Genomic DNA, 18,846 nt, shown 5'->3' with positions numbered 1-18,846 from the left:
TTTATGTTGGTATCTTGGATTATATTTTTCTTTTCCCAGCTGAATTCAGTAATGATGTTTCTTTTCAAATAAGCGTCTGTGATTTGGCTCAGTTTCCAGCATGGAAATGGCCTTGTGTTCCCTGGTGATGGATGGGCAGCCCTGATGGGGGTGAAGTACCTTACCACCACCACCACCACTACCATTGTCTGTGGAGGCTGTCAGTCTGAGAAAATGAGTTCCCCTAACTTCAAGACAGGAGATGTGTCTGAGCTGGGGGCGGGGGAGAGAGGAGTTAGTGCTTTTAGTCCTTCTTGTCAAGGAGACTCTAGCAGTGTGCTAGGAAAGTCAGCTGGGATAGTGCTGTTTCCTCAGGCTAGCTAGAATATCTGTGCCATACACTCCAGAGGCAAGGACTGGAAAGCTGCTTTTCATCCCTTCTGTCTTTCTTTGGCTTTCATTCATAGAGCTGCTTTCATCTCCATGAGTTCAACACCACTCCAGCTGGTTTGCTCTCCTATAAGGTCCCTGCTGGGAACCTGAGTAAGGGTCCAGGAAACAAGGGTTGACATCCAGTCTCACGTTGTGCATGAGCATACAGTGGAGGATGGGGTGGGATTTTCACCAATCCCCCCTCCGTTTGCAGCCCTCTGTGCCTCCAACAAATATGACCCTGAGAGTTGCAGGATCCCCGGGGACATATTTTCAGGCAGCACAGAGGGCTGAAGAAAGAAGAGGGGGTCAAGAATAATTACCTTTCTCCCTTTGTGCATGCAAAACATTATTTTGTGTGCACGGTGGTACTCTAGATGTCAGCCAGGGCCTTCATTTGAAATGCTATGACTGTTGCTTGCCAGTGATTCAGCAGTAATAAAAGTTTAATTCAACAGCAATTTCCATCTTTCTGTTTTAATTAAAAGACAACCAAATAAAGCTCTTCATCCTGTTAAATGCTTTTCTTTTCTTGGTATGTTCAACAGGTGCCAGTGGTGGCAATAATGACAACAGGTGGTGGGATGAGAGCACTGACAGCATTGTATGCCCAGCTGTTGACTATGCAGCAGTTGGGTATTTTGGACTGTGTAACTTATTTAACTGGCTTATCTGGCACAACATGGTAAGGATATGTGAGAAAGAGAGTCAAGTAATCAGTTTTTGTTCAGGATACAATGAAATGCACTAATACTTAGATGGTTCTTGGTCTTCATATGGATATGAGGTGGTGGATGAAGCCAACTTGTGAACCATTATGGATCCCTTCAAAGAAAAACGTAAGTGGATGGATTTCACTCCACTTCTTAAGTCACCATGTTTGGGATCAGAAAGGTACTTTGCACAGATCAGACTGCCAAGTGATCTCTCCAGGTTGTCTTCCTTTTCCCTGCAGATGAGTTGACTTTGCTTAGTCACCCTGTGCTATTAGTTCTGCAGGCTCTTTGAAGTATGCACACATGGCACTCACTATTGGTCTGGCATTTATGAGTTAATCTGTGGAAATTGATATTGGGAGGATTCCTCCTTGCAGCAAAAAATTGGCTTTGATAAAAACACTCTAGACTAAGTCTGTCATTACTAAGTCTCACTTCTAAGCAACACAAAAAGGAACACTATAATGTAAAGTTTTAGGCATGCACATATGTCACTTCTAGAAAGCCCCTTTAAACAAACTTCATAAATAATTTTTATTTAACAAAGAATATTGTAAGGATAATCCTGTTGGATCAGATCAAAGGTCTAAGTCATTCTGCTTCCATCAGTAGCCATACTGCTGCCTTTATGAAGGTAACAAGCTGCAATTGAAGGCAATATTTCTTTCCCACTGTTGTTTCCCACTGCTTCTGAACTTGGAGATTCCATTTAAGTTTCAGGTAGCCATTACAACTAATAGCCACTGTGAAACTTGTCCTCTACAAATTTGTCTAATTTCCCCTTGTCACATCCTCAAGGCAGCACACAACCAAGCAGCAGTGTTGTTCCATACTGGAAACCGAAATTGCCTTCCAAAGGCCCAGAAATTCATGATTTGCCTTTGAAATTCCCTGCAGGAATTCCTTTTTTGCCTTTGAAATTCCCTGCAGGAATTCCTTTTTTGCCTTTGAAATTCCCTGCAGGAAATAAAAATTATATATGCAATAGACAGGAAATTGATCCTTTATTTCTTTCATATATATGGTTTTCACTCAATTAGTTGATATATTAGTTGATTAGGTGATGCAATATGCATGTTGGATCTGCTACAAAACTTCTCTCCAGACCTTTTTTATTGTGTAAGTTAAAACATAAAAAGGGAACTGCAACAAAGAACAGACATTTTGACGTCAGCTTCAGAGTTCTATGTCCCACTGTTTAAAATCCACACACTTATATCCACAACTTTCCCCATCTAATTAAGCACCTGGTTAATACTAACAGTAGGGGCATAGCAAGATTGGAGTGAGCCCAGAGACAATATTTTAAAATGCCCCCCGACACCCCCCCCCCTCACTGAAGCTCAGCTCATGAAGACATGCTGTTCTGGTAGCTTCAGGTCTTAACACTCACATCAATTTTGGAGGACGAATACAACTAAAGGAAGCCTGGGCGGGTGCGCGGCTGGGGGAGTCAGTCATGTGACTTGCCTCTGGGGACACCCCCCCAGGCAGTGGGCCCCCAGACAACTGTCTTCCCTTGCCCTATTATAGTTATGCCCCTGTAATAGAAAGGGGAGTAGAGAGGAAGATTGATGACACAGCTATGCCAGTTTATTGCTGACGCTGGGAGAGAAAAAACCTGGGAGAGGGAGGGTATGAAACATAAATGTTACTTGCACCCTTTAATGGCCTATGTCCTTTAAGATTTCCTTCATTTCTTCTTTGCTGTTGACCTCAGGCCATAGTTTATCCAAACATAATGCTTCCCTTATCTTTCTTTTCAGTGTACACTGTTCAGATTCCAAAATGTTTACTTTAAGAGGCATTGTTATTCCATTTCATATGTATCGACCATGGTTTTTCCCTGTTTATGTATTTAGAAATTGCTAGGTGTTCTTTGAATCTGATGACCAGATGTCTTCTTGTCTCCCCTATGTAATTTTCACCACACAAGTGATTCTATAGACAACCTCTTACTGCTTGCAATTGTCTTCTCCATTTTCAGAGACTGGGCAGGCTTTAGTTTCACAATTTTTGTTGTATAATCTGGATCTTACTAGCTGCTGCTTCAAGGTTTTAGTGGCTGAGAACACTACATTAGCCTTGATCCCATAGAACACTGAAGCTGACGTATATACATCAAAACGTCTGTTCTTTGTTGCAGTTCCCTTTTTATGTTTTAACTTACAGAATAAAAAAGGTCTGGAGAGAAGATTTTTACTCAGCAAAAAGCTGAATAATGAAGCTGCATTCTTATGCTTTGCAGTTTTAGCATGTTTTCAAAATCACTTTTCCCACATTTTATTATATCACATGCTCTGCACAATGCTGTAGTATTACTTTCCCCACTAAACTGAGGCAGTTCCAACCACTCTTTTCTAAACTTCTTAACAAATGGCTTTCTTTTTTCTTCTTTTGTCAGTTCACCTCAAATTAGTCTTGTTTTTTGAGGGGGTAGAAGGACCTTCATTTCCAGAATTTGTATCCTTCATTCTTTGCACTACAAAATAAAATTCACCATGATTACAGAAAAAAAAATGTTATGCTGATAAAAACTCTCATGTGAGGTAGTTGCTTATTATGCACACTTATTCCAGTACAACTCTTTCTGGCTATTCCCTTCATAAAGAGACTATTGAATTCCTTTGTTATACGTAGTCTACTCACCCAAATGCAACACAAACCAGATACGTGGAAATGCAATCATATGATGCTTACTCATGTCTCATGAGTTTGAAACTCAAAGTAGTGAAACCACAACAGGGAAAGGAACTTTATCTAATATGCCCTGCATCGCCTGATTTTTTCCCTGCATTTCACCTCCAATTACCCCTTGCATGACCCAGGACACACAGAGGCCCATTACACAGGAGCGGCGGCCTCCAAAATGGCCACCTCATGGGGGCCAAAGAATGGCCAAATGGGCCAGTTCTGGGTGAGGCCGGAAGGGGGAGGGGGAACCTCCGTGGACCCCACTGCCACCTCAGAGAATCACCAGTCCCAAGGGGGTAAGTTTAAAAAAAATTAGTTTAGTTTTGAAAAAGCTCGAGACCAAAACCGAACCAGGGGGAGGTCAAGGGGGAGCCGGACCAAACTGGCCCGGTCCAGTTCAGACTCGGACTGGACCAGCCGGTTCCATGCATACCCCTGCATTACACCCCTTTAATGTCATCTGAGGTAGTGGCCCTCACCACATTCAAATACAATTGTGCCTTCAACAACATCTCTTATCTGTCAAAAGTATAATGACAAGATTAAAGCAGATTTATCTTCACTACACCTTTAGCAATAGCAATAGCAATAGCACTTACATTTATATACCGCTCTATAGCTGGAAGCTCTCTAAGCGGTTTACAATGACTTAGCATATTGCCCCCCAACATTCTGGGTACTCATTTTACCAACCTCGGAAGGATGGAAGGCTGAGTCAACCTTGAGCCCCTGGTCAGGACCAAACTTGTAACCTTCTGGTTACAGGGCAGCAGTTTTACCACTGCGCCACCAGGGGCTCATTTGGAGGTAATTTATCCATTAGAGTTTCCAGAATGTTCACAGGTAGTACAGTATGCATTCAAACTGCTGAAAGAAAAACCACATTGGATTTTAATTTTAGAACTCTCATTTCCGCAGTTCTTAATCAAAACTGAATGATCCCCTTTGGCTAATAGGGACGAATCATAGAATCACAATTGGAAAAAGCATTGTAGATCATATACTACAGCCTCCTGCTCAATGCAGGAATCCAGAGCTAGAGCATCTGCAACAGATGACTGTCCAGCCTCTGTTTGAGGACCACCAGCAAGGGAGAACCCACCCCACTCCCTAGGAAATTGGTTCTACTATCAAGAACTTTCTCCTAATTTAGGAGAAATGTCATATAATGAGGTTCAGTCTGGACTGAATCATTTCAGTGGGTATCTGTGAGAACCCAGTGCTCTCAGCAGATTTCAGATAGACCCCAAACATAGAACCTGAAGTGTGAAGTCTCAATGAAGTAAACAAATGATGGCAATGTTTCAAAAATATATACAATTCTTGTTATTTCTATTCTGAATAATCCAAAGTGGTCTGTATTGTTTTTCTTTCCAGGACAATGTCAGATCTATACAATGATCCTAACTGGTCACAGAATGATCTAGGGGAGCCGCTTATTCATGTCCAAAAACATATGGAAAAAAACAAGTTCCTGGCCAGTTTTGCTCCAGAACGCTTGAAATACTATGTAGAGGAGCTATGGCAGCGCCACAAAGAAGGGCATTATATATCTTTTACAGATCTATGGGGACTCATCATTGAAGCCATGTTATGTGATGGGGTACTATATCATTGTGTCTTTTTCAAATTCCTATTTTTCCAGTTAATAGTTAACTCTGTTTAAAGCAGGCCTGCACAACATGCGGCCTGGGGGCCGGATGCGGCCCGCGAGGCCTTTTTCCTGGCCCCCAGGCTATTTCCTCTTCCTCCCCCTGCTGCTTACAAAACACCTCCTCAAAAAAAATTCCAGCCACTGCACGGCCGAGGAGATGGCTGCGGGGGTGCGGGTGTTCTTCCTTACCCTCCCCCACAGCAGCAGTGGCGCACAGCGACAGAAACCAGAGCAACACTCGGGCCTGTCATTTGGTGCGGTGTTGCTTCCCAACTGCGAGGCGCGCCTGCACAGTTAAGTCTCTTAAGTCTCTCTCTCTCTCTCCCCCACCAAGACTGCGCCATATTATCTCTCTCTCTCTCTCCCACCCCCACCAAGACTACTCCATTCTCTCTCTCTCTCCCTTCCACCGACTGCTCCATTCTCTCTCTCTCTCTCCTTCCCACCAAGACTGCTCCATTCTCTCTCTCTCCCCCACCATGACTGCTCCATTCTCTTTCTCTCTCTCTCCCCCACCATGACTGCTCCATTCTCTTTCTCTCTCTCCCTCTCACCCACCATGACTGCTCCATTCTCTTTCTCTCTCTCCCTCTCACCCACCATGACTGCTCCATTCTCTTTCTCTCTCTCTCTCTCACCCACCATGACTGCTCCATTCTCTTTCTCTCTCTCTCTCTCTCTCACCCACCATGACTGCTCCATTCTCTTTCTCTCTCTCCCTCTCACCCACCCTGACTGCTCCATTCTCTTTCTCTCTCTCTCTCGCACCCACCATGACTGCTCCACTCTCTCTCTCCCCCCCCCCACCAAGACTGCTCCATATTCTCTCTCTCTCTCTCTCCAAGACTGCTCCATTCTCTCTCTCAGGCCAAGCCTCCTGCTACATCCTTTCCATCTTTCTTTCCCCTCCTCCATTCTTTTCCAAAATTATGAGAAGAGGTTCTCTTCCCCCCCACCCTTAAAAGTGTTCCATGTTTTGTGTGATGATTTGGCAGAGGTGGAAAGGAAGAACAATGCATTTTATTATGTATTTTGTACAGATTGTATAATATTTATATTATTAGAATGAATTTTAATTCAACTTATTTCATGTTAATTTAAATCAGTCTTGGCCTGCCAGAACATCAAAAGTTAAATATTGAGTAAATTCATTTTAAATTCATTTTTAATTCATTTCACTTTAATTCAGTTGATTGGTTGATATTAAGTGTTACTTTAATAATCAGCACCCTAGGAATTGACCTCGGCCCCCATGAACCAAGTCACGGTTGGTTTCGGCCCGCCAGGTCATTTGAGTTGTGCAGGCCTGGTTTAAAGGCATAATCCAGCAACAAAGTGCATAAATCCCTGAGGTTCATTGTTATATCTGGAGTACAATATCAATAAAAAAGATATGTGCATTGACCATATTTTGATGCTCACGATAGAGACTCACCACAGATGTAATACATACAGTTATTCCTCAGAGTGCTCCGATTGCAACTATCTCAAGCATCTAAAAACTTTATTTGTATGGAAACTTTGAGCAACATGATACTAATAATTTGTAAACACCTTGGAATCATCAGATGAAAATTGCTAGATTAAGCTGAAATGATACATAATTGTGTCCATGGTATCATTGTGAAGATGTAAACATTGACAATTTACACCTTTCACAAGCCATTTTTCTCTGCAGAAAACCTGCAACTGCTTTTTAACAAAACAAAACCTCTTTGAATTAGGCCTGACTGAGTTTAAGTATATTTATTGAGTGCCAGCTCCAGGTTCTGGGATGCCCTTGGTTCTTGGAAGTTCTTGCTGGTTCCATTCCTTGCAGGGGCCCAACTCTTCCTTGTAGGGATGTGCACAAACCAGCTCAGCAGCCGCGGGTGGGGCAGGAATAATTTCCTTTTAAAAGGAGGGATGCAGGTGCTTACCTGCTCCTCTGCTCTCCCAATGCTCATTCAGGACCAGAGCTGGTGTGTAAGACTGTGTGCGGCTGCTTACCTGTTCCCAGCAGCCTGTGCGTGGCATTGGCATGCACATGGCCACTGCGCATGCTGGGAACAGGGAAGCAGCCGCACGCAGTCTTTTGCACACCAGTGCAAGTCCTGGATTAGCAGTGGGGTGGCAGAGGAGCTGGTCACCACTAGATCACTCAAAGTGAGGCAGATCAATGGGCAAAGACAGCAAGGAGAACCAGGAGCAGTAGGGCCAGAGTCCTTCAGGAGTTGGCAGTGGGCTCTCTTCTGAGGCATGAGCTTTGGCAGGTGCCCAATTATTATCTCAAAAGCCAGCCCTGTATTTATCCTGCTTGTTTAGAATGGACAAATGCAGTAGAGCCTGCACTTCTATTCAGAGACTCTGGCTAAAATATTAATTCCAGATCTTAGAACAGTTTATTACGTCTTTTGCAATTACATTATCTGTTTTTCTACTTTCACAAATAGAAGAATCACAACAAACTCACAGATCAGCAGCGAGCATTGACACATGGCCAGAACCCTCTGCCTATTTACCTTTGTCTCAATGTGAAGGAGAAAATGAGTAATCGGGGTTTCAGAGGTAATAATTATGTTCTAGTCTTATGACTCCATTTAAAATTCAAAGGATATTATTGAAAGCTACAGTCTGATTCATAGAACATAAATATTTAAAGCTATCAATTTAAAAATATATTTGAATTTGACACCTCTAATCTCCATGTTTTTGATGGGACCAAGAGACTGAGAGCAGATTATATTACTATAGAATACATAACCACCCCCACACCTTGATATCCCTTGTGCCTTGGCTGTAAAGCCATGCATTATACATGCCTATTACTAAAGTTCAGTAGAAGATTATACACAGATAATTATCCAACTTTGATTTAACAGAGGGCGGTTTGGGACAATACATCTAAGATGACCCCACCACACGTGGACCCTGCCTTGCTCACACATCCACTGAGTCAGCCTGGCTTACCTACAACTCCACTCCACACAATGGTCCTGTCCTTCCATTTACTCCTGCTGACCCTGCTAAATGAGCAAAGAGGCACCATTTAAAGTGGCAATTATTTATTTATTTCCCTATATAAACTGCTTGGAGAACTTTGGTTGTAAAGTGGTATATAAATATTTGTAGTGGTGGTGGTAGCAGTGTTCCCCCTTCCAGTGCATCATTTCCCTTCTCCTAATCATGTAGCGGGGTGGGTTCACCCATCCACCCCCTCATGTACAATTTAAATTTTACTTCACATTTGTATTTAGATCAGTCAAAAGGGATGGTTTGCCCCTCCCCCCTGCACACACGATTATTAAAACTAGAACAGAGCACTGGAGGGGGAGTGGCCCAGTATTGATCTTACCTGTGAAACATTGTGCCGTTTCTCTCTTGTGGCCTCCTTCACAGAATGGTTGGATTTCACACCCTATGAAGTGGGATTCCAAAAATATGGAGCCTACATTCGTGCTGAGCATTTTGGTAGTGAATTCTTCATGGGTCATTTGATGAAGAAAAAACAAGAATCACGGATCTGCTTCTTGGAAGGTAATTTAATACAATATTTATTATCATGTGCACGTACACTGACAATGCCACTAGCCTCATGAGTGCAGCAATCAATTACAGTAACTTTCTCCACAGATGCAGAAATATGTGGCAAATTACTTAGTTTCAACTCAGGATTGAAACTTTGGACTGTTATTGTGAGTAGGCACTATGCTGCCTGACAAGCATCTCCAGCAATTCAATTATTGTTCTTAAACAAAATGTTTTTATTAGTGACCCACAAGAAGCGGATCACTTCTCATTGAAAAGGTTTTTAAAGCTTTACAAAAAAAACTCCTGTTTAATTGCCTATTGTGGCTCTTTACCAGCTGGTCAAGATGTGGTTAATCTGACAGAATTTCAGAAGCAGATATGATTGGTGATTCTTAGAATTAGGTGTCTGTGGTTTTCTTGTTCTTTGATTACTTGTTCAAATCACTCTATCTTTTTTCTGTTTTAAAGAACGTTGTCCACTGCCTTGAGGCTTTTTGTGTGTGAAAGGCAGTATATAAATAAATTATTTTTCATTTGTCACAGGAATCTGGAGTAGTGTATTTTCCGTGAATCTTATGGATGCCTGGTTTATGTCCGTTAGTTCAGAAGATTTTTGGGTGAAATGGGCACGAGACAGAGTAACTGACTTAGGCAAGTTATTGTTACGTTGTTGTTTTTCTTATTACTGTGGACAGTAGAAGTGTATACTCCCCCTATATGTCTTGATTGATATGGATATTTTGCAATTTATTTGAAGTATTACTATTATATTAATATTCTTCCACCCCATTCTTCAGAAGGACTCCTGAAGTGATACTACAAAGAAATGCTTCACACACAATTGTTAGTATCCTATACAAAATAATCCTAAAATGTGTTTCTAAAATAAATTACATAGCAGCAAACCCAAACAAATATAGACTCCAGGCAGCTGCAGCCTAATAAGGCTCACTGGAGGTATGATAAATATGTATCCAAATAATATTTATTTTATGTACATATTATATTAAGTGTATACTTTAACAAAAATAGATGTTTTCCTTAAAAAAACATAATGGCTTACCTGTTCTGTTGTGTTAAATGGGCCGAATAGGGGCTGCGCAACCCACAGGGGCATGTTCCTGGCAGCCAAGTAGCACTTTTAGAAGGAGAGGAGATCAGCAAAAATGTTCCCCTCCCACTCTGTGCTGCTTGGCAACGCTCTGGCTGAGCTCCAAAGCAGCCTTTTGCAAGGATGGAGCGCCTGTTCTGCCCTTCTAATGTTGTGGGAACATGTCAGCCAGTGTATATGGAATGACCCATTGACTGCCTTTTCACAACGTACCTTGAAGAATCTACAAGCTAGCTCCTGAACCTTGATGAACTTTGTCTCCTTCTGCAAAATGTGAAATGGTGTTCCTAGAAACCAAGACCATAATGATAGCACACAGCATGCATTAATTTTTGGAAGGGAAGGCACCTAACTCAAAAATTTATGGAAAAGGTGATGTTTTATCCTATTAGTACCCCAGCACTGACAATTCATACAAGCATGGGGGCACAAAGACTTTGGGGCTGTTCCAATTCAAAGGGTTTGAATAGGACAGATATGTTTGAATCAGATTAGCACCAAACAAGAGCACATACAAATGGTTGCCTCCTGTAGTGATGGTAGCATATTTGCAAGTGACAGATGTGCTGAATCAGTGCACCTGACACTTTCAATATTGACAGGGTATATGCCGGCCCCCGTGAGGGTTGCTGCTAGTCCTAATGGACTAGCACAATCAGCAATAATGGCAGAAGAAATGCTATACCTACATAGCAATGGCCATTGTTATAGTTGTTACATCTTCTGTGACATATTTATGGTATGGTGTGAGGCTGGTGTGGAAACATTCTACCTGGTGCAAAAAAACCCAAAATGATACAATGCACTGTGTTGCACACACATAATGGCAGCAGTGGCATGAAGGAACCATCAGGTGGAGTTTGCTTCCATCTTCCTCCACATGATAATGTGTAGACCAGCCCTGAGACAGTGCTGTGAGATTTTAGCAGACTAGTGAAAAAAGTAAACTTGTAAGAAGCCTAGATGGAATGAGAAAAGGAAACTTTTGGCAATTCCAAGAATCACAAAACATGGCGTTGTCACTACAAACATTAAAAAATTGTGTATTTAATATGTGTTTTTTCTCCTGCAGATGAGTCTGTTCAAAATACATGGACACATAAACTACCAACTCGTGTGCAATATCCTCCGGATAGCCTTGCCAGTGTTTTTCAAGATATTGTTATGTGGCGGCCAGCGGTTACAGTGGTCCCCAATTTTCTAAAAGGCTGCTCAATGCACAACAACTACCTAGAGAGTGAATTTTCAAAGTGGAAAGGTATGAGAGTTCCCTTTTTAATGAAGAATCTCTTGGAATAACTTATATGAGCAATACCTGAATCCAGAGGTGTTGCTAGGTACTTAAACTATCTGAGGCCTGGGCCCACAGTGCCCTTTTTTGATAATTAAACACAATCACACCCCTCCCCCAAGAATAATTCTGCATTTAAAAAATTCTCTAATATTATAATGCAGCACCTATGAAGGTGGAAGCAGCAGAGAGCTAGGTGATGCTAGAAGCTCTATCCTGTGCTCTGTGCGGGTGTCTCTATGGTTGCACTTCCATTCCGGAAAAGGTCATCGAGGAGAGAGGTAGCTGATGAGATTCGGGGCTTTGAGCAATTCACTGGGGGCCTGTGCCCCATGGGTTACTCCTTAATGACACTCCTGCCTGAAGCCATGGTATGGCAGAAAGTCTTTAAAGGGCAACAATATGGTGTAGTGGTTAGCATGTCAAATCTCCAGCCCACTCAGCTATGAAACTATGGGTAACCTTCAGCCTGTCATTGTCAGCTTAGAGTACAAGGCTAAAATGGTGGGGGAGAACTATAGAAGCCATGCTAAGCTTCTTTGGAGAGATTATAAATGTGTTAATAATTATTCAAAGACTGAATGTTTGCTCTACTTTCAGAGGGTAGACAGAAGGAATTATCTTCTCTACCCACTTACCAGAATACTATTATTTGTGGGGTGGAGAGAGAACACCTGTTTAAATGCTTTATGAATATAGTGTAGGAGAAGGGGAGCTGCATTTGCATTATGTTTTTTGTTTCTCCCCCCCCCCCCCGCAAGCATCAGCATTACCTACTTTTGACCCCAAAAAATCAATTATTTTAGACTGTGATCTTGACAGTTTTCCAAACCAGCTGACGGGTGCTGAAGATCATCTCTTTCTAGTAGATAATGCATTCGCCTTTGATAGCAGCTACCCACCGCTCATGAGGCCTCAGAGAAAAGTGGATGCCATCATACATTTAAATTACAGCTCAGGATCCCAGATTGCGGTGAGAAAATGCAAACAGCTCCCCTCCCCACCCCACCCCCCAGTAAAGACTGTTTATACAATTTACTGGCTTTTAACAGCAAAGAGGAAGTTGATGGTCAGAACCCATGGCCTTCTCTTCCGCTGGAATCTTCTTGCAGCTGCTTCCTCCTCTTCTGTCAGCAACTCCAAAGCAATGAAAGGGGAAAATGACAAATGCTACCTTCCCTGTTAGATGAAAGTGAGATAAGAACGGTGTAAAATGATGAGTGAAATAGTCTGCAATCTCCATGCATCTCTTTTCATGGCTTCTCTGGAAGCAATTTGTTCTACCAAATCACTTTTTTTGAGTTTAACACCTTGATCTTATTGCCGGGGCGGATTAAGCTTTTTACCGTCTGAAGGCAGCCAAAGTTTTGCCACCCCTCCCTCTCACAGGCTCACATGCTGCCTTTTGTACCCCCCTCTCTGACACTCTTCCCTCTACTAAAGTTCTGCAGCTGTTGCACACATCGACAGGGTTCACCTTGGCTGCGGACCAGCTTCCAAGGAGGCAGGTAGTAGCTCAGCAGGCAGGAGCGAGCAGTATTGAGCAGGGGGTGTTCCCAAAAAGCTTCCAACAAGCTTTTGATAAAGTCCCCCACCAAAGGCTCTTGAGTAAACTTAGCAGTCATGGAATAAGAGGACAGCTTCATATGTGGATTGGTAACTGGTTGAAGGGCAGTAAACAGAGAGTAGGAATAAATGGACATTTTCACAATAGAGGTAGGTAGAAAGTGGGGTCCCCCAGGATCAGTACTGGGACCAGTGCTCTTTAACTTGTCCATAAACAATCTAGAAGTTGGGGTGACCAGCGAAGTCAAATTTGTAGATGACACTAAACTATTTAGGGTAGTGAAATCCACAACAGATTGTGAGGAACTCCAAAAAGATCTCTCCGGACTGGGGGACAAAATGGCAAATGCAGTTCAGTATAAGCAAGTATGAAGTGATGCACATTGAGGCAAAAAACACCAACCTCATATATACACTGATGGGATCTGAACTGTTGGTGACTGACCAGGAGAGATCTTGGGGTTGTGGTGGACAGCTCATTGAAAGTGTCATCTCAGTGCATGGCAGCTATGAAAAAGGCTAATTCCATTCTAGGAATCACTAGGAAGGAGATTGAAAATAAAAATGCTAAAATTATAATGTCCTTATACAAATCTATGGTGCGGCCAAGGCCACATCTGGAGTATTGCTTACAGCTTTGGTCACTGTATCTTAAGAAGGATATTGTAGAATTGGAAAAGGTGCAGAAGAGAGCAACCAAAATGATCAGGGGCCTGGACCCCCTTCCTTGTGAGGCTAGGCTACAGCATCTGGGGCTCTTTACCTTAGAAAAGAGGCAACTAAGGGGAGACATGATCGAGGTATATAAAATTAGGCATGGAGTGGAGAGGGTGAACAGAGAGAAATTTGTCTCCCTCTCTCACAACACTAGAACCAGGGGACACCCCATGAAACTGAAGTTTGGGAAATTTAGGACTGACAAGAGGAAGTACTTTTTCACACAGTGCATAATTTAATATATGGAATTCTTTGCCATGGGATGTGGTGATGGCCACCAGCTTGGATGGCTTTAAAAGGGGCTTAGACAGATTCATGGAGAACAGTTCTATCAATGGCTAGTAGTCTGCTGGCTGTGGGCCATCTCCAGCCTCAGAGGCACGTTGCCTCTGAACACCAGTTGCAGGGGAGCAACAGCAGGAGAGAGGGCATGTCCTTTCTTCTTGGCTGTGGACTTCCCAGAGGCATCTGGTGGGCCACTGTGTGAAACAGGATGCTGGACTAGATGGGCCTTGTGCCTGATCCAGCAGGGCTGTTCTTATGTTATATGTTATGTCCCACAAAAGGGTGTTTGAACAAAAGGCAGGCAGCTGTGTGGGCAGGAAGGAGCTTGCAGTTGTAGCTGGCTTCTTTATCATACAAGGCAGGAAGTGTTCTGCTGATGTTGACGTCCCCTCAGTGTTGCATGACAGGTAGAGGGGGAAGAGTGAGAAGTGCTGGGCAGGCCGGTGGCAAGCAAGACGGTGCTCTTCCTCCTCAGAGAGAAGAGGAGAGTTGCCAAGCATTTGGTCACCTTGCCCTTAATCAAAACAAAACATCTTTAAATTTAAGATCTCTGCAGTGTGATCCTCCTCCCCCGCCTCCATGGTTTCCTCCGAAGTAAGTCCCAACTAATCTCTGTGGGGCGGGGGTCAAAAATTTGCTGCCCCTCAAAATTTGCCACTGTAGGCAAGTGCCTACTTTGCCAATGCATTAATCCACTCTTGCAGATTTGCAATAACAGAGTTCTGCAGATTTGTTTGTGCAGAAAGACTCCACCATTCATATGGAAGTATGCTTGGATATTATTTCTGGTTGCACATATCAGAGGTGATCTCATCCCCTACAGATGGGATGTATGCTCTCAGATCTCTTTGCAAGAACAATATAAGACAGGCGGAGTACAGCAAATACATGTATAAATTCAGTTCAATTGTCTTTATCAAGGACCTTATTTGGATTTTCCCCCCTGTGATTACACAGCCTCTGACCAAAGCCTCAGAGTATTTCTCAGAATTAGAAATCCCATTTCCAAAGATTATCCCAAGCAAAGAAGAAGAAAACAATGTAAAGGAGTGCTACCTGATTGGAGATAAAGAAAGCCCTGAAACTCCTATAGTGGTTCATTTTGCCTTAGTTAATGACACCTTCAGGGAGTACAAAGCACCTGGTAAGTATGTATGTGCACTCTTTGCTCTTTGTGTTTCACTCTGACTTTGTTCTTTGACTGGCCAAGGGGAAAATCTGAAGGAGTTAGTTCAAATAAAAGTGAAATAGGAATTCCAACTTGGGATTGTTGGAACAAGTTGAGTACTGGACGGTAAGCTATTGAGAGAAGAGACGAGGATCAGTCAGGGAAAATGCTGAAGCAGGAAGAGAAAAATATTCATGCTCAGGACATTCTGCTACCCAAAACAGCTGTGCTCTATATCAGAAGATCTACCCCAGGATTACCTGCAGTGCTGCACAGGATACGGGGCTATATGTCTCAAATCATATGCTGCTTCATTGGTGCCCCTAAAAATATTACCATCCCAAGCAAACCATTTGAGAATTGCTTCTGACATTCTACTGATTCTTGGGAGATGGAGGTGGCATAGGTTTTTTACATACACTAGTGATCGAGTTCTGCCTCAGTAGCTGGATAAAAGCATTGATTTTGGAGCAAGCATGACTCACTATATATATATATTATTGAGATTGGACTGGAGCACCAGTTTTAAATCCTATCTCAGACATAAATTAACAAAGCAGTCTTGGGCAAAATATCTCTCTCTCTCTGCTTCAGTTTCGCTTCACTTTCTTTTCTATCAACAGGGTAGTTTTCAGAATGAAAGGGCTAAATATTGTCATGCATTTTGATTAAAAGCAATAACTATGCCTTGGCTACAATTAGTCCATAAATCTCATTTGTCCTCACCAAGAAGACATCTCTATTTCCTGATGTTAGATATAGCTTTAGATGTGTAGCTGGATGTAGAACTACATTAGACAACTTAGTCATTTTTAGTTCATGTATTTGCACAACAAATGTTTTGCACATGGGGAAACGGCACAGAACAATGTAAAAGGGAATATGCTGAGTTGCACAGGAAAGTAGCAATGCATAATGAAACTGAATTTGGGATTCCTGAGGTCCATAATTTGACCTTCAATTGCCATTCCTGTTATGGTTTCTCATTATGGATTGGTGCTTCAATTGTTTTCAGTGGAGGATATACTTGTTCCCTCCCTTAACCAAATCACCAAGCTAGCAGTATGTGTATATACTAGATGAGGGAGAAGAAACTGAATCTGAATCCAAGCAAGACATCCAAGCAACCTCCCATTGTGGGAGGTTGAGACAGGAAGTGCATTAGATTTGCCTGTTCTGGATGGGATTGCATTCCCCCGGAAACAGCAAGTATGTAGTCTGGGAGTACTTCTGGACCCAAACCTCTCCTTGATTTCTCAGGCCGAGACAGTGGTCAGGAGTGCTTTCTGTCAGCTTCAACTGATTTGCCAGCTACATCCATTTCTGGAGATAAACAGCCTTAAAACAGTGGTGCATATGCTGGTAACATCCAGACTTGACTGGTGCAACGTGCTCTATGTTGGGCTGCCTTTGTATGTAGTGCGGAAACTGCAGTTAGTACAGAATGCAGCAGCCAAGTTGGTCTCCGGGGTTGCCAGAAGAGATCATATTATACCCATTTTAAAAGAACTACTCTGGCTGCCAATTAGTTTCCGGGAGAAATACAAAGTGCTGATCATTACCTATAAATCCCTAAATGGCTTGGGTCCAATGTATTTAAGAGAACACCTTCTTCATCAAACCTGCTGCCTATTAAGATCATCTGAGGAGGTCTGGTTGGGGTTGCCACGGTTGCCTTTTCTAGAGTTGCCCTGGGACTCTGGAATGCACTTCCTAACAAAATTAGAGTTTCCCCTTCTCTGAATTTTTAAAAGAAGGACCTGAAAACATACCTGTTCAGCCAGGCTTTTAGTTTATAGTTTTAAAGCTTCAGGTTTTAGCTGTTTTTAGTTTTAAAATTGTTTTAATTGTGTCACTGTTTTAATGTTTTTTAGATTGTGAACTGCCCAAGGACTTTTTTTGATAGAAATGTAATAAATATATAAATAAATGTGTGCGTGCATATATGTATATATAGAGAGATGGGGGTGAGGTGGGGGGGGGGGACAAGAACACCAAATAAAAATTCAGATTCATAGGGTTCCACAAGAGAGAAAATTTGTCAAGTTTTGGTATAGAACTCAAGAACATAATTATGGTTCAATAACAATCAGCTGTTGCCCCCCCTTTTTTTAATCACAGGTATAAAGCGTAGTCCTGAGGAGATGGAAGATGGAGAGGTGGATCTTATAAGTACCTGTAGCCCTTACAATATAAATGCTTTGAGATATTCAGAAAAGGATTTTGACAAACTTGTAAAAATGAGTCAGTACAACATGCAGAATAACAAAGATATGCTTATTAAAGCGTTACGTTTAGTCGTGGAAAGGAAAAGGATACATAAAAAGGGTCAAAAAGCTTGATCAAATTTAAGTCTTTTAGCAAAGTGAGAGATTCAAATGTTTTACATACTGTCCAGCCCTATAGAATAGAAGCATGATTTCATTCCGGGGGCAGTGGGGGACGGGACAAGACATCATGCAGAAAGTAATCAATCAAAGGAATACTAAAGACACTATTCAACCTGTTCTGGGGGCTAGGGAGGACTGCCTTTTAGGAAATGAATCAATCATAAAAGCAGAAGTAACTTTTAAAATAAACAAATGGGGGGGGGGGTTTGCAAACAACTGTGATGGACTGACCAAACCATGCATAGACAGGTCAATCTATTTTGAAACTACTTGGATGTACTCTAAATAAGTAGAATTCCACTGTGAATAAATTGGTTTTAGCTTGCAGTACTGCTCTATTTATTTTATGCATAAAATCTCAACTTTTCCAAAAGATATGAGCTTTTAAAATGTATTGTTTCATAGTTTCTGGGCAAATGATGAATGAACAAGAGTTTCAGTTATGCCCTTAGTTTTGGAATGCCCTCCTGGATGAGCTTCATCATGCTCCCTCCCTCAGAGTTTTTAAGAAACACTTTAAAGTTCATCTTTTTAAAGAGGCTTTTTAGTTTTTATCTTCTGTCTGCTCCAGTGGGTTTTTAAAACATGTAAATCTGGTTTTAACTGAGTCTAGTTTTTAACTGAATTATATTAATTTTATATTTTATTATTCTGTTGTCTTTCTGAGTCTCCCCAAGCAGTATTGCACTGGAGGAGCAAGCTACAAATAGCTTTAAATAAATAAATAAATAAATTGCATTAAAATTGTTTTGCTGCAATACAAGGGGTGCTATGAATTATTTATTTCAAATAAATAAATAGATCCTGTTAGCTAAATCACTATTTTAATCAAGGAAAGTCCTTACATGCAGGAGCATGCTGTACACATTGCTGTGTAAGAGAACCTTCATAGAACCTAACACTTATTGTGGGGAAGCATGTGAGTCTGGGTTCACCATCACCATCAGGCACAAGTCACCAAAATTATCAGAGACCATAATGTTAATCATATTCTTATGCTGCCTCGCTTGCCCTACTTCCCCAAGCAACGCTACTTGGATTCTGGTTTCTCTTAGAAGGATGTCACTACAGACTTACGGTGTCTTCATGTTTGGTTTATTTACACACTCGCACATATAAAGGCTGAGCATTGGATGAAGTTGAAAGACTACAGATCATTCCTAAAAGTTAGCAATAGGTTATATCAGATAGCCCAAAACTCTGCATCTTAAGATGCCTCTGCTTGACACGTGCCTCTTTTAGGCTCTTTAAAAAGCTTTTCTGCCTTTGCTAGAAATGCCTATTTTTTTTCACTGACTCACAAGTACCTTACACCTTCCCATGAGCATCTGCT

At 41.9% G+C, this 18,846-nt stretch overlaps 1 protein-coding gene and 1 long non-coding RNA gene across 13 annotated transcripts in view; one reads left to right on the top strand and one right to left on the bottom strand.

Moving 5' to 3' along the window:
- LOC128340805 (cytosolic phospholipase A2 epsilon-like) overlaps positions 1-18,276 on the top strand; it is a 96,883-nt gene extending 78,607 nt beyond the window's left edge. For 10 of the 12 annotated variants that reach the window (XM_053286514.1, XM_053286518.1, XM_053286523.1 and 7 more), the window contains 9 exons: positions 960-1,096; positions 5,199-5,424; positions 7,908-8,022; positions 8,854-8,991; positions 9,529-9,636; positions 11,169-11,354; positions 12,194-12,360; positions 14,877-15,099; positions 17,245-18,276. In XM_053286514.1, coding sequence (XP_053142489.1) covers positions 960-1,096; positions 5,199-5,424; positions 7,908-8,022; positions 8,854-8,991; positions 9,529-9,636; positions 11,169-11,354; positions 12,194-12,360; positions 14,877-15,099; positions 17,245-17,465 — 1,521 coding nt within the window. In that variant the 3' untranslated portion in view covers positions 17,466-18,276. The remainder of the gene's footprint in view (positions 1-959; positions 1,097-5,198; positions 5,425-7,907; positions 8,023-8,853; positions 8,992-9,528; positions 9,637-11,168; positions 11,355-12,193; positions 12,361-14,876; positions 15,100-17,244) is intronic. The other 2 variants (XM_053286515.1, XR_008313988.1) reach the window with 2 other exon arrangements.
- Positions 3,297-11,247, bottom strand: LOC128340808 (uncharacterized). The gene is made up of 3 exons (XR_008313990.1): positions 8,810-11,247; positions 8,425-8,480; positions 3,297-3,609 (listed from the first exon to the last, which is right to left on the bottom strand). It is a non-coding gene; the product is annotated as an uncharacterized LOC128340808 (long non-coding RNA).
- Positions 18,277-18,846: the final 570 nt, after the last annotated feature.

This window comes from Hemicordylus capensis, chromosome 1 (genome assembly GCF_027244095.1).
Source record: "Hemicordylus capensis ecotype Gifberg chromosome 1, rHemCap1.1.pri, whole genome shotgun sequence".
Classification (NCBI taxonomy): Eukaryota; Metazoa; Chordata; class Lepidosauria; order Squamata; family Cordylidae; genus Hemicordylus; species Hemicordylus capensis.
The sequence above is the reverse complement of the archived record's forward strand: the minus strand, read 5'-3'. Positions and strand labels throughout refer to the sequence as shown.